This window comes from Notechis scutatus, chromosome 14, assembly GCF_049901735.1.
Source record: "Notechis scutatus isolate UNSWTSFEM ecotype Mainland chromosome 14, rNotScu1.2, whole genome shotgun sequence".
NCBI classification, from domain to species: domain Eukaryota; kingdom Metazoa; phylum Chordata; class Lepidosauria; order Squamata; family Elapidae; genus Notechis; species Notechis scutatus.
This window is the reverse complement of record NC_142022.1, coordinates 8,090,798-8,105,677: the sequence shown is the minus strand read 5'-3', so window position 1 is coordinate 8,105,677 and position 14,880 is coordinate 8,090,798. Positions and strand designations below refer to the sequence as shown.

General features: G+C 50.8%; 2 protein-coding genes across 4 annotated transcripts in view; one reads left to right on the top strand and one right to left on the bottom strand.

The window, feature by feature from the left end:
* Positions 1-376: 376 nt before the first annotated feature.
* On the top strand, positions 377-11,647 carry MSTO1 (misato mitochondrial distribution and morphology regulator 1). Of its 3 annotated transcripts, XM_087943652.1 has the most exons (14): positions 377-716; positions 1,738-1,873; positions 2,088-2,157; positions 3,608-3,683; positions 4,637-4,685; positions 5,337-5,460; positions 5,560-5,677; positions 6,946-7,070; positions 7,931-8,087; positions 9,074-9,205; positions 9,626-9,810; positions 10,115-10,219; positions 10,333-10,448; positions 11,337-11,647. In XM_087943652.1, exons 1-14 carry the CDS (start codon positions 633-635, stop codon positions 11,567-11,569), a joined length of 1,710 nt encoding a protein of 569 aa, XP_087799778.1. In that variant the 5' UTR covers positions 377-632; the 3' UTR covers positions 11,570-11,647. The 3 variants fall into 3 exon arrangements, with proteins under 3 accessions (XP_087799778.1, XP_087799775.1, XP_087799776.1); XM_087943649.1 differs by lacking the exon at positions 7,931-8,087 and having other exon boundaries at positions 6,946-7,077; XM_087943650.1 differs by lacking the exons at positions 377-716; positions 7,931-8,087 and adding an exon at positions 855-1,070 and having other exon boundaries at positions 6,946-7,077.
* A 548-nt stretch (positions 11,648-12,195) lies between these two features.
* The window catches only part of GON4L (gon-4 like), a 35,897-nt gene continuing 33,212 nt past the window's right edge, over positions 12,196-14,880 (bottom strand). The window contains 4 exon segments of the mRNA XM_087943667.1: positions 12,196-12,490; positions 13,299-13,401; positions 13,999-14,129; positions 14,132-14,679. Of these exon segments, the coding sequence (XP_087799793.1) occupies positions 12,332-12,490; positions 13,299-13,401; positions 13,999-14,129; positions 14,132-14,679 (941 nt within the window). The 3' untranslated portion in view covers positions 12,196-12,331.

Genomic DNA, 14,880 nt, shown 5'->3' with positions numbered 1-14,880 from the left:
TTTATATTATATGTAATATTTAACATTGGAGAGTTGAGTTTTCCTTCCTGGTGTTTCTTCTTCTTGGTTTTGGATTGCAGGCTTGCTGATTGGTCACTGAACAGAGTGGATTTTTGAGTAAATAATGGAATAAAACACCCATTATTCAATTTACAACATGCTGCACGAAAACAAAACCTGCTCACATCTGTTATTATCCAATACGTCGCATTAGTTCCTGGAGATCCATCATAGAGATGCTAAGAGGCAGAGCGGCTCTGCATTGATAAGAACGGGAGTGGTCAAAAGGCAAGACGTGCGCTCACCGGAAGTGAGTGGCTCTTAGGTCCCTCCCCATTCCCATCCACCTAACCAATGAGGTTGCAGTCTATACTGAGGGGAGTTAGAGGAAACCGTGGGCGGCTCCCTGCTGATTGGTGGCCACCAATGAAAAGACGGCGTTGGCTCCCCCCCACGTCTCCTTCAATCGCGCGCGACGGACGGCACTCGCGCCTGCGCAGACTGAAATTTTATTTTTATTTTTTAAAACCCTTCCTCACCTTTCCTCCTCTCCGCCCCCCAAACTTCTTTAACGGCCGGTTTACCTATGTCGCCCTTTCCGTAACTGGAGTCCGACGCGAGAACGGAGGGAAATGTCGTCGGGGGTCCGCGAGGTGGTGACGCTCCAGCTGGGCCACTACGCGGGAAGCGTGGGCGCTCACTGGTGGGGCCTTCAGGTAGGCCGAAGGGGGAGGGGGGCGGAGGGAAAAGCGCGGGGCGGAACGCGCATGCGCCGGCAGGGCCCCGGGAGAACCTCGGTTGATGACGTCATTCCAGGGGAAAGGCGCGATTGGACCGGAGCCCGCAGGGTGGGCGGGGCTTGTCTATTTCCCACGTTAAAACTATCAGCAGATGTGCACGTGGGAGGCTGGTGTTTACACTCACACGTGCTTGCACGCCCGCGTGCATATTTGCACCCGCGCGTGCATGAAAATCTATCTCCCGTCAATTCATTTAAAGTTGCATGCACGGCTTTGCTTTTTTTTCCCCCCCAGCCCACCACGCTTTTATCCCCATAACGGCCCTGCAAGGTAGGCCACCCTGGGCTGGGCCAGGATAATCAAGGGCTGCAAACGTCCAGGTGGCTTCTGCAAAGGCTTCCTTCCTTCCTGTCTTGTCTTTTTTCCTTTTTTGCAGATCCTGGTGGATTTTTGCAATCCGATTGCCCAATTTTTCTGGGGGGGGGGGGGGGTTGGACTAGATGACCTTCAAGGACCCTTCCAACTCTTGTTAAAAAAAAAAACTCCATCCCAGCATCCTAGGCTGGTGGGATGGAGAGGGGGGTGTAGTGGCATATACAGGTATTCCTCAACTTAAAGGACCACGGTTGAACCCCAAAATTTCTGTGGCTAAACGAGACCGTCGTTTAAAAGTGAATTTCGCCCCGTTTTACGACCTTACTGGCCACACTTGTTCGGGGAAATCCCTGCAGTTGTTCAGTGAATCGGGCTTCCTTGTTGACTTGACTTGTCAGAAGGGATCGCAGGACGCCAAGAGAGACTGCAGGCCTTATCAATTCTTCCTTCTTTCCTCCCTTCTCTGTCACTTGAGACTTTCAAGAAGAGATTGAACTCCCATCTGTCAGAAATGGTGTAGTAGGGTCTCCTGCTTGGGCAGGGGGTTGGACTAGATGACCTACAAGGTCCCTTCCGACTCTGACAATCTGTTATCTATGACCTTTTCATTTCTGCCTTCCAGGAAGCGCTGTTCTCCTCCAATTCCCTGGCTTCCGACTTAGACGAAGCGATTCAGCACGATGTGCTGTTCCGAACGGGGAGGACGATGCAGGGACGCGAGACGTTTACCCCCCGCCTCATCCTGATGGACCTCAAAGGTGAGGGCTCAGCCTTGTCAATTCTGTTTGAGAAGCACACAACGCCCGCCGTGCGGGAGATGGGAAGGTGGTCAAATCGGCTCGCTTAAGGACTGCCTCTCGCTTAATGCCGTCAATTTTGCTCACAGTTAAGTTGCAGCCCCATGTGCCTCTCGATGTCTTCTCAGCCCAGAAGGCTCTCTAAAATTATAAACCTGTTTTTATTTCTGGGCAGAAAGTCTCGCCACTTTGAAACAGGAGGGATACCTGTATGAGGACCCCCAAAAAAACATCCCCATAGCTTGGTGAGTGGATTTTTTTTTTTTTTAACCAAGGGCAGTTAGTTGCTTTCTTTGTTATTTATTTATTGCTTACATTTATTTCCCGCCAACCTCACTCTACAATCATAAAAATATTTGGAACACAAAACTGAATTTTGCTGTATAATTGAACTGGGCTATATTTGTTACTTGTTTTCTTTGTCCTTTTTTTTTTTTGTATGCTTGTTTTTATTATTGTTATTTTATTCATTAAACATGAAACTATGTCAACTGAACATTTAAAAATGTATCATAATTAGTATTGACTGACACTGATGGTTGATACGGATTGCTCCCAGCATCCTAGGTATAAATCAAGTATCTTCTTAAAATGTATGATGTTCTGAGTAGCGCAGTTTTCATCATCATTATTATCTTATTCATTAAACATGAAACTCAGTATTATTATTATTATTTATTGTTGTTGTTGTTATTATTCATTAAACATGAAACTCAGTATTATCATCTTATTCATTAAATATGAAACTCAGTATATTATTATCTATTATTCATTAAGCATGAAACTCAGTATTATCATTATTATTATCTATTCATTAAACATGAAACTCGGTATATTACTATTATTATCTCCTATTTATTAAACATGGAACTCAGTATTATCTTATTCATTAAACATGGAACAGTATTATCTTATTATCTCTTATTCATTAAACATGGAACTCAGTATTATTATTATCTTATTCATTAAACATGGAACAGTATTATCTTATTATGTCTTATTCATTAAACATGGAACTCAGTATTATTATCTTATTCATTAAACATGGAACAAAGTATAATCTTATTATCTCTTATTTGTTAAACATGGAACTCATTGTTGCTGGATGTTTGCAAGTTAGTTTCCTTTGCTTTGTGTATTTTAAATTTGAAATAAATGAATTTAACTTTGAAATAAAAAATGAAAATCATTAAAACAAGCATGAAAAAAACCAGCTTGAGTTTCGCAGGGCGTGTGGCTTGCCGAACCAAGATGAATGTGGGTTGTTAAGCAAGGCTTAATTAAAAACAGAAGCCACTGACATTTCTCGATTTGAAAACTCTCTCTTGGGTTAAGTAGGGTTTGCTAGGCCTGGTACCCTGGCAGCCTTTGTGGGAAAGGAGAGCTCCTTTTCATAAATCGTCCTCATTTTATAACCATCGTAGTCATATAATCCTTTGTGAATTTCCCAGCCAGTTTCCAACAAGCCAAACCAATGCAAAAGCCCGATTTGCTTAACAAAGACTGCACGATTCATTTGACGACTGCTGCGTCGGCTTGACAAACTTGAGGCAAAGGAGGGTGTTAAAACCAGGCTTGGCTCATTTAACGACCGTTTCCCGTAGCAACGGAAAGTCTAGTCCCGATGGTGGTTGTAAGCCGAGCACAATCTGTATTTCCTGTCCCGGTTCATACGAACGGATCTTCTCCTTCCAGGAGGGGGAACCTCACAACGCACCAGCAAGACCCAGTGCCTCCCAGTCCCATTTTGGAAGGGCTTGAACAGCCTGAGGTGAAACTCTCTCTTTCTCCCCTGAATTTCTAAAAATTGGGTTCCTCCCCCCATATATATCTATATAGATATATATGTGTGTTTTCTGAGGTTTTCGGGGTATTTGTATGTGGATCTTTGGTTATTCGGGTTTTCTCCGCGTAAGATTGGAGTATCTGAGCAACGCTTTCGATGAAGTCTCATTCATCATCTTCAGGCTTGTGTCTTCAGCTCTGTGCTTCTCAGAGTCACTCTGAGAAGCACAGAGCTGAAGAAGCAAGCCTGAAGATGATGAATGAGACTTCATCAAACGCTGCCTGATACTTCCAATCTTACGCGGAGACAAACGAATAAACAAATAACAAAGATCCACACACACACACACACACACACACACATATATATATATATATAATATATATACAACACACACACACACACAACTCGTAAAGCATTCCTAAGCCTGTTTTTGAGTTGCCATAAACAAGGGACGGGGGGACGAAATCTGAAGGAGCAGCACGACAGTTTAAAACCAGAAGTACATTCCAACACTTATCTTACAAAGACTGTAGCTAGGCTACCGGATCTTCTGCCCATGAAAATCCTTCATTGGAAAATCTGATTTATGACACACCCAGGGGGAAGGGAGGGAAGAGGGTCACAGGGGACTGTCAATTACCTATGCCAGAGTTGGCTTCATTTAGGTTAATGCCGGCTAATGTTGCTGCTAATAAATCTTTTGGATTCTTTTGAAGCATGGCTGGAGGCTCATGATTTAATTAGGGCAATCGCCGGAACCCTGACATATATATTTATATGGAGCAAAAGTGTACAAGCCATGGGACAAATTTTCCTTTTTTTCCCCCCCGAGGGACGTCCCCTTGGCCTTGGGAACTGGGATCAGGGAGACGTGGTTTATTTTATTTATTTTCTCACATGCCGGCTCTTCCTTAGCTTTTTTCCTCTCATTTCAGAGCGACAGGTTTTCCAACGGCGATGTTGCCTCGAAGAGACTCCCTGGTGGTAAAGCTGTGTTTGTGTGTGTTTTGTGTGTGTGTGTGTGTGTTTGGTGCGTCCAGTGCTCAGTTAGAGTTTAACCGTGATGGAGCCTGTCAGTTTTATTTTAATTTTATTGCATTTTTATTTGAATTGAACTTAGTTTAATTATTATATATTTTGTTATTGCATTTTAATTTTAATGGATTTTAATTTGGTTTAATAATTTAAATTTTGTTTAGTTTTGCTTTTATTATTTTATGTTGTTTGTGTTATGTTATGCTACGTTAAAATTTATCGGTTGCCATCTTACCTCTAATTCTGGCTGGCTAACAATGGTAGGTAAAACCAGGGCGACTTGTTTGACTGCATAGTCATCTCCCTCCTGTTGGATCAGGGGCTGGTGGGACTTCAGCTCCCAGAATTCCCCAGCCAGCAGAACTCTGGGAGTTGAAGTCCAACAGGCTCCAAACGGCCAAGCCCGGAGACTCCTAGGTTAGATTTTGCATTCGTTTAGGGGCTTCTTTTTTGAGAAGAGGGGCTTTGGACAGGGCCGAGGAGAAATCTGGCGTGCTAGCAATAGCCCCCCCAAGATGGAAGGCTCGGCCCGCGATTCAAAGACCTTTGCCGCCAGAGGAAACCTAACCCTGCGCATCTCCTGGTGGTGTCTTTTCTCAGGAAAGCCGCAGCAGCTCGCCAAGCCGCTTGTGACGGATGGCCCGGCTCCCACTTGGTCAGACTTCCTCCGTACCAAACTCCACCCGCGCACCATCCTGACCATCCATGAATACAACCGCGAGGAGTGAGTGGGGGCGGGGGAGGCTGTTCTCCCAATTTGGGGAGGGGGTGAGGGTGGGGATCCTATTTCTCCCGCGCAAATTCGGCTTCCTATCCGTTGCAGGGAGTCCGGCCGGCTGGAGGCCTTCGGACAAGGAGAAAAACTCCTGCAGGACAGCCGGTACCTCGAGGAGCTGGAAGATCGGCTGCACTTCTACGTGGAGGAGTGCGATTACTTGCAGGTGAGCAATCCACCCAGCATCTTGTCCCCCTGTGGCTGCAAAGCAGGGGATGTCCAACCTTGGCAACTTTGAAGACTGGCGGACTTCAACTCCCAGAATTCCCCAGCATGCGTGATTTTAGGCCGATCACCTCCAGGAGATGGTGAGTTCTAGTTCTGACTTAGGCACGAAAGCCGGCTGGGTGACTTTGGGCCAATCCCCAGGAGGCTGGGAGGAGTTCTAGTCCCGCCTTAAGCGGGAAAGCCAACCAGGTGACTTTGGGCCAATCCCCAGGAGGCTGGGAGTTCTAGTCCCGCCTTAAGCGGAAAGCCAACCGGGTGACTTTGGGCCAATCCCCAGGAGGCTGGGAGTTCTACTCCCGCCTTAAGCGGGAAAGGCAACCGGGTGACTTTGGGCCAATCACTGGGAGACTGGGAGTTCTAGTCCTGCCTTAAGCAGGAAAGCCAACCGGGTGACTTTGGGCCAATCCCCAGGTGGCTGGGAGTTCTAGTCCCGCCTTAAGTGGGAAAGCCGGTTGGGTGACTTTGGGCCAATCACTAGGAGACTGGGAGTTCTAGTCCCGCCTTAAGCGGGAAAGCCAACCGGGTGACTTTGGGCCAATCACCGGGAGACTGGGAGTTCTAGTCCCGCCTTAAGCAGGAAAGCCAACCGGGTGACTTTGGGCCAATCCCCAGGTGGCTGGGAGTTCTAGTCCCGCCTTAAGTGGGAAAGCCGGTTGGGTGACTTTGGGCCAATCACTAGGAGACTGGGAGTTCTAGTCCCGCCTTAGCGGGAAAGCCAACTGGGTGACTTTGGGCCAATCACCAGGAGACTGGGAGTTCTAGTCCCGCCTTAAGCAGGAAAGCCAACCGGGTGACTTTGGGCCAATCCCCAGGAGGCTGGGAGTTCTAGTCCCGCCTTAAGCGGGAAAGCCAACCGGGTGACTTTGGGCCAATCCCCAGGAGGCTGGGAGTTCTAGTCCTGACTTAGGCATGAAAGCCGGCTGGGTGACTTTGGCATGGCTGTTTGGGGAATTCTGGGAGTCTTAAGTCCAGAAGTCTTAAAGTCGCCAAGTTTGGGGACCCTTCCTACAAGGCGTCGGGAGAGATGTTGGAACGTTCCTGGGGTTTCTAAACTCCAGTTCCCACCAGGTGCTACCAGCAAGGCATGCTGGGCGTTGTAGTTCAGCAATCCTCAAAAGGCACCCTCCCCCCAGCTGTTCCTCCTGCCTTCCTGGTGCCAATTCCAGCTTCCCCCCCCTATTTTCTCCATCTTTTCTTCTCCCCCAGGGCTTTCAGGTGCTGTGCGACCTCCACAACGGCTTTTCGGGGGTCGGGTCCAAGGCAGTGGAGCTGCTGCAGGATGAATACACGGGAAAAGGCATCCTGACTTGTGGGCTGACGCCTGTGCTTCCGTCCAGGGTGAGTGGGACGCTGGAATGTCCATGCATCTTTGGACTTTTCTCCTGCCTTTTATTATTTTCACAAATAACTCAGGGTGGTAGTCGTACCTAATGCGCCTTCCTCCTCCTGGCTTGCCCACGACAACAACCCTGTGAGGTTGCTTGGGCTAAGAGGGAGGGACTGGCTGGCTCAAAGTCACCCAGCTGTCTTTCATGCCTAAGGCAGGACTAGAACTCCCAATCTCCTGTTGATTGGCGGCCCAAAGTAACTCACCGCTCCTGGTGATGGCCCAAAGTTGGCTTTCATCACCCAGTCTGAGGCGGGACTAGAACTCCCCGTCTCCTGGTGATTGGCCCAAAGTAACCCGGTTGGCTTTCATATCTGAGGCGGGACTAGAACTCCCAGTCTCCCGGTCCTAGTGATTGGCCCAAAGTCACCTGGCCGGCTTTCATGCATAAGGCGGGACTAGAACTCCCCGTCTCCTGGGGATTGGCCCAAAGTCACCCAGTGAGCTCTCAGGCCCGAGTTAGAACTAGAACTCAACATCTCCTAGTTTTGCAAGCCAGCACCTGCACCACTATACCAAACTGACTCCCTTCTCTTCTCATCCGTGTCCCCGAAGATGAGGAAGCGTATTTCCCAGGGCTCACTGAGGACTAGCAGCCATGCACAGGACAGAACGCAAAGTTTAGGAGGCTGGAAGCGGGACTCCTCCCATTGTTCCCTTATGTGTCTCGTTTTGTGTGTGTGTGTGTGTGTGTTTGCGGGGGCACAAAGCACCAGGAGTGGAATCAACCTCTGGAGGTTCATGCGCCGCCCCCGCAAAACGCGCCTTAGGGGACCCGACGGGCCTCTTCTCCCTTCCCGGCAGGTCCCCCCCCCACCGGAACTTCTACCGGCTGATGAACACGGCTCTGGGCATCGTCCGTCTTTCCGGCCAGAGTTCCCTCTTCTGCCCTCTGTCGCTGAACGGAAGCCTGGGGCTCAGACCGGGCGGCCCCGTGGCCCTGCCGAACCTCCAGTACGAGGTGGGCGTCCGAAAAAAGCCACCTTGCCCCCACCCCACCCGCCTTTGGGGCCGCCGAAGGAGGGTGGAGTGGGAGCTTTACAAATGTTTTTAATGATGCCTTTTCCTTTCTAACACGTCATGTTTTCAATGTTACATCGACATTCCCGTCTTTTCTTTTCCTTCCCTCCCTTCCCTTCTCCCCTCCGCTTCCCTCTCTCCTCCTCCTCTCCCCACTCCTTCCCTCTCCTCCCTTTTCCTCTCCCCCTCTCTTCTCCACTTCCTTTCCTTCTCCTCTCCTCCCCTCTCCTCCTTTTCCTTTCCTCCTCTCTCTCTTCTCTCTCCTTCCCTCTTTCCTTCTCTCCTCTCCTCCCTTTTCCTCTCCCCCTTCTCCAATTCCCTCTCCTTCCCTCTTTCCTTCTCTCCTCCCTTTTCCTCTCCCCTCTTCTCCAATTCCCTCTACTCTCCTCCCCTCCTTTTCTCCGCTTCCCTCTCTCCTTCTCCTCTCCCCTCTCCTTCTCCTTTTCCTTTCCTTCTCTCCCCTCTTCTCCACTTCCCTTTCTCTTCCTCTCCCCTCTCCTCCCTTTTCCTCTCCCCCTCTCTTCTCCAATTCCCTCTCCTTCCCTCTTTCCTTCTCTCCTCTCCTCCCTTTCCTCCCCCTCTTCTTTTTGTCACCCCTGACCCTGGTTTTCTCCCTACTCCCTGGGTGTATCATCATTCCTATTCTCCAACGGGACACCTCCATAGCCCAGAGTCATCCATCATATTCTCTCCAATTAGAATTTTGCAAGGCAGAAACTTCAGTCACCTAGTTACTATCTTTGAAAACATCGATGGAATGCAGTTTCGATTTGCAAGCTGCCGCACTGCTCCCCCCTCCCTTTCTATTGGCAGCTCCAAATATTTTATGAGTTAACATCTATACTTAAAACCGTCCCGAATAAACTTTGCTTAAAACATCTCCGTGAAAGAGCAGAACTTTTAATAATTTGTACAAATTCCCTCCAGCCGTCTCTGGATTATCACACGAGCGCCATTCTTGCCACCGCCCTGGACACGATGACCGTCCCCTACCGGCTCCAGAACTCGGACATCACCATGTCCAACCTGACCGAAACCCTGAATTTCTCTGGAAGGAAGGTACGGTTAGTCCTCGAACCCAAGGTTCATGTTGCGAAGTGAGCGACGTCGGGTTCAGTGAGTTTCGCCTCCGTTTTACGATCCTTCTCGCCCTCATTAAGTGAACCGTTCCGGTTGTTAAGTGAGCCGCCCAGTCATTAAGTGAATCTGGGCTTCCCTCATTTACTTTGCCGGGCGCCAGAAAGTCGCGAAAGGGGATCCCCGGGACGCAGTCGTAAATACGAGTCTGGTTGCAGAAGATGTCAATTTCAACCTTCCGGTTCGTCTGAACCAGTCCAAACTGGCTGAATCCCACCCATGGTTGTAACCTAGATAAATCTTGGTTTTTTAGGGAACCACCGTGGTCTCAAACTAACCACATCGGACTCCCCGAAAAGAGACATCCTCACACACACACACACACCAATTTCTCTTCCCCAGGTCGCAGAGGCCTCGGCCGCTCTGCCTTTCTCCGTGATGGAAGACCAGTCCCTTCCCGACGCGTTGTACAACCAACAACCTAGCGCGGCCTGGTGTCCGTTGTCGTCTTGCGGCGACCGAAGCGATGCCGGCTGCTTCGCGCAGTCGGTTGTGTTGCGAGGGATCGGCAAACGGCAACAAGTGAGGTGGGTCTGTTGGGTCTTTCGGTGGTTTGCCTCCCCACTCTTACAGGGTCTGTAGGTGCGTTGCTTGGACGTTTGTGTGTTTTTGTGCGTGTGTGTGTGTGTATGTGTATTTATATTTCTCTTGGCCAGAAAGTTGATTTTTCCCCCCTGCTTCCCACCTGGGAGAACAGCTTCCTCACTGCCGTTTCGAACCGCCAAACTGCTGACCTTTTCTGATCGACAAGCTCAGCGTCTTTAGCCCCTGAGCCACCGCAGTCCCTTATTTATAAATTGAGGGTAACTCCCTTCTTATTTCCCTTTCCAGCAACGCCCCTCCAGGAACCGAACCCAAGTCCATCCTTCACATGTGCGAGACCGGCCAGGAAGTGCTGGCCCGTTACTTACACACCGTCTCTCCTCGGACTCTGAGGTTGGTGCTCCAGGCAGCCTGGGCGAGAGGAAGAGGAGGAGGAGGGAGGGGATGATGATGTGGGGGGGCACGTTCCCCTTCAAAAAAATACCCGTCTTTTTTTTCCCCGACAGCACTTCTCTTTTGCTGCAAAGACCCTGCAAGCTTTTGGCTCCGTACCCCCAGTTTTTCTCGCCTTTCCTGAACAAGCACGGATTTCTGTCGGAGAAGCCATTGTACAGCCCAGCAAGTAAGGGGACACACACACACACACACACACACACACACACACACACGGGGTGTGGCTTAAGAGCAGTTGTTTGCGTACCAAATTGGTTTCACCAGGAGCAATGTTTTTAACCTTGGCAATTTTAAAAAAAAAGGTGGATTTCACCTCCCAGAATTCCTCAGCTGGCGTAATTTAAGAAGGGTGGACTTCAACTCCCAGAATCCCCAGCCAGGATGCTTTAAGAGGGTGGACTTCAGGTCCCAGAATCCCCAGCCAGGATGCCTTAAGAGGGTGGACTTCAACTCCCAGAATCCCCAGCCAGGATGCTTTTAAGAGGGTGGACTTCAGGTCCCAGAATCCCCAGCCAGGATGCTTTAAGAGGATGGACTTCAACTCCCAGAATCCCAGCCAGGATTGAGGTGGACTTCAGTCCCAGAATCCAAGATGCTTTTAAGAGGGTGGACTTCAGGTCCCAGAATCCCCCAGCCAGGATGCTTTAAGAGGGGTGGACTTCAACTCCCAGAATCCCCCAGCCAGGATGCTTTAAGAGGGATGGACTTCAACTCCCAGAATCCCCCAGCCAGGATGCTTTAAGAGGGGTGGACTTCAACTCCCAGAATTCCCCAGCCGGAATGCTTTAAGATATTTAGACTTCAATACCCAGAATCCCCCAGGCACTCTCCTTTTTAAGAGGAGTTGGACCTCTCGCTGTTGGGGAATTCTGGGTATTGAAGTCCAAGCATCTGCCAAGTTTGAGAAACACAAAGCCTTTACAATGATGATCAACCAGGTTGGGGAAACAAAGGCACGGTCAATCGGCAGCACTGCATCCTGCAACAACCACGGCCTGTCACTAATTCAGCTCAACCTGGAAATCCCACCACTCAGCAATTTTTCTCTCCTCCGTAGAGGTCGAAAGCATCCCCGTCTTGGCGGCCTTCCGGTCCTCGGCGGCCTTATACCGGACCCTGGATGACTTTTACCGAGAGCTGCGCGGAACGGACTTGAGACGCTGGGCGAGTTTCTTCTCCGCTGGGGTGGAGATGGACGACTTCCAAGAGGTGCTGGAGGAGCTGCGGACGCTGTCCCTTTGCTACAAGAAAAGCAGCCTGGACGAAAATTCGGACGACGATACGGACTGAGCTGGTTTTTCGGAGATGCCACGGACCCTTCTCGGCGCACGTTTGAAACCAGAGAAATAAAAACTTGCCGAGAACGCCTCTCCTCCTTTGCGTGTTTTTGAGGGATGGAGGGAGATTTTGGTTTAAAAAGGGCGGATGAAGGAATACTCCCTTGGTCCTTTTAGTTGCCAGCAGAAAGGGAGTGGGAGGGAAAGCAGTGCATTCCTTAAATGCTTCAGATAATCGCTAGGCAGCCGAAGCTGTTGGCGCACAAGATTATTACTGGGAGAGCATGATTGATGACTCTTGGCTGTGGATGTCTCCCATTGGAGAATATACATCCAGGGGGTGGGGTGGTGGGAGAAGACCAGGGTCAAGGGGGAAATGAATGCTGTGTCTTAAGTCGGCTCCACCCAGGTAATGCCAACATGGTCACTCCTAATAAATCAATCGTTTTTACTCTTGAGAGATGCGGCTAGAGACTTATGATTTGAATGAGGGTGCATATTGGAGCCCTGACAACTCCACTTCAACGTTCCTGCTTTAATTCTTTTAAGATACCATCACTCAATAAATATTCGGCTCCCCCCCCCACCCATTAATTTATACATTTCTTACTTCAAAAAAAAAAAAAAAGATATATTTACAGATCCAAGAGAGACGGCGGGCTCCAAGCAGCCCACCTAGTGCAGGGGAATTAGAAAACCCCCCAATCTCCTGTGTCCTGTCTCAGGGAGGGGGTCAAACATACACCCCAAACCCCAAAAAGTTTTCTCGGCAGCCTTAAAACCCCGTTTCTTCCCGCTCGTCCTCCGAGAGGTTGGGGTCTTTGTCAGAAAGCTGGTCGGCGTGGCTGGAGCTCATCCCGTCTTCCTCGTCGTCCGAACTGACGTCGCAGGCCGTGTGGAAGAGGGTCATCAGCTCGCGGAAACGGTGAGCCACCTGAGTGGGGAAAGCAGCCGTTATGACAGTGGTCCTCAGCCATTGGGAAGATGGGGGGGGGGCCTTCGGCTACCCAGAATTCCCCAGCTTGGCTCGTGCAGACTTCAATTCCCAGAATGCCTCAGCCACAATATAGGGACTTCGACTCCCAGAATTCCCCAATTGCACGTATGGATGTTTTTTGGAGTCCCAGAATTCCCCAACGGCATGCATACACCTTAACTCCCAGAATCCCCCCAGCCAGCTTGTGGAAACTTCAACTCCCAGAATCCCCCAGCCAGCTTGTGAAGACTTCAACTCCCAGAATCCCCAGCCAGCTTGTGGAAACTTCAACTCCCAGAATCCCCCAGCCAGCTTGTGGAAACTCAACTCCCAGAATCCCCAGCCAGCTTGTGGAAACTTCAACTCCCAGAATCCCCCAGCCAGCTTGTGAAGACTTCAACTCCAGAATCTGCCTCCGTGAAGAATTTAAGGACTCCCAGAAATCCCCAACAGCATGTATGGACCCTTAACTCCCAGAATTCCCTAGCCTGGCTTGTGAAGACTTCAATTCCCAGAAACCCCCAGCCACCTTGTGCAAACTTCAACTCCCAGAATCCCCCAGGCAGCACGCCCAGTCTCTGCCCCCTCTGGAGAAATGCTCCACGCTGCTCTAAACACACACGGAGTGAGCCATGCCTTCTGGGAATTGAAGTCCACAAGTCTTCAATGTCACCAAGTCTGGAGAGCCCCCTTTGGCCTCCCAGAAGACGCAGGTGAGCCACTTGTGGGTGGAGGTCCCGAGAGCCCCGGGAGAAGGAAGGCCCACCTCCTCTGGGGTCTTGTTGCCCAGCTGTTTGGAGATAGCGCTGAAGGTCTGCGGATCGGCCCCTCGCTCCTGGCAGGAAGTCAGGATTACGCGGTCAGCCTCCCTGGAAGAGGAAGGACGGAGGGAGGCCATTTAGACGGATCTCATCCGCCCACAAAAAAACAGGTGCTTTCCCTTCATCTGGTCTGAATTCGGACCACCTTTATGTTCTGACCGAGGTTTCCAAGACCGTCATTAAGCACACGCTCAGTTAAAACCACTCTTGTTTTAGTTCAACGCTGAGAATTACGGGCATTCCCAGTCGGTAATGAGTCTCAAACAGTCCCTCGAGATAAGCACCCACCTTTCTCTCCTTTGAATGGCTGCCAACAACTAAAGTGCCAAATGATTAAAAAAAACAAAACCCAACCAAAGTACAAAGTCCACACAGAGCTTCAAGGATTAATCCGAACAGAGTGAACGACCTTGCTTCCTGCAAAGGTTTCTTCACCTTTGCCTGTCCTTTAGACCTTATGGGAGGGACAATCACCTCCCAGCCTTACTCCTGAGTTGCCCCTTTTGTCTTAGCTGCTCTTGCCTTCGAGCAGCTCTGCGCACACGCCCACTGGGCACAGCAAACCAAGGTGGGGGGGAGGGTTTGAAGCCAGCCCCTTCTCTCTGCTCCCCCAAAAGGACCCAGGAAAGGGAGGAGGAGACCCACCTGGTCCATAAGACAACCTTCTCCCCCGTAGAGCTGAGCTTGATGTTTTTGGCACAGACCGTGGCTTCGATGGTCCTGGGCTGCAGGTCTTCTCCGGCCACGGGGCCACTGCGATCCGCCCCGGCTATGGCGGGGGCCGACTCCTCTTCTTCCGTGGTTGAACAGGCGTCCCCTCCTCGGCTGCTTTTCCTGTTGGATGGTCGGCCTGCAGACTTGCCCCCAAAGTCTTAGGAGGGAGGCCTTTGGAGGGCGCGGGCGACATCTCCCTGCCTTTGGGTTTTGTAGTCTCCGAGGGGGACTGGCCGCCCGGCTCCTGGAGACTCGGCCGAGAAGCCAGAAAGGTCCCAAGTAAGGATGGAGGAGAATTAGGATCCGGCGTGGCTTTGCTCTCCGAACTGTTGCGGTTGGGGGCAGGAGGGGCCTCTCCCCCACTCCTGGGGCCCAGTCCCACCTCTCTCTTCCCCTCCACGGGGCAGAGGCTGCTTTTCGGGGGAGGTGGTTTGGGGAGGGCGGCCCCCTTCGAGGGCGGCAGGGGAGCCGCAGGGGGGTTCCTGGCAGGATCGGCCCCGCTGGGAGGGGCAGAGGGAGGAGAGGGCTCCGCGGTGGTTTTACCAGCCGGCAGGGGGAGCCCCTCAGGAGGTGGATCTCTGGACAGGAGCAGCTTCCCTTCCGGACGAGCACCTGGGTTGCAGAGAGAGAGAGAGTGATGGGAGAGAGAGAGAGAGGGAGGGAGAGAGAGAGAGAGAGAGAGAGAGAGAGAGAGAGAGAGAGAGAGAGAGAGAGAGGAGGGAGGGAGAGAGAGAGAGAGAGAGGAGAGAGAAGGAGAGAGAGAGAGAGAGAGAGAGAGCGAGAAGGAGGTGAATCCACCTGGGCCCAGGAGGC

Coding starts and splice junctions, on each gene's coding strand:
- MSTO1 (XM_087943652.1), top strand. CDS start 633: ATGTCGTCGGGGGTCCGCGAGGTGGTGACGCTCCAGCTGGGCCACTAC. Junction 8,088..9,073: donor TGCCGAACCTCCAGTACGAG/GTGGGCGTCCGA, acceptor AATTCCCTCCAG/CCGTCTCTGGATTATCACAC. Junction 10,449..11,336: donor GCCATTGTACAGCCCAGCAA/GTAAGGGGACAC, acceptor TCTCCTCCGTAG/AGGTCGAAAGCATCCCCGTC.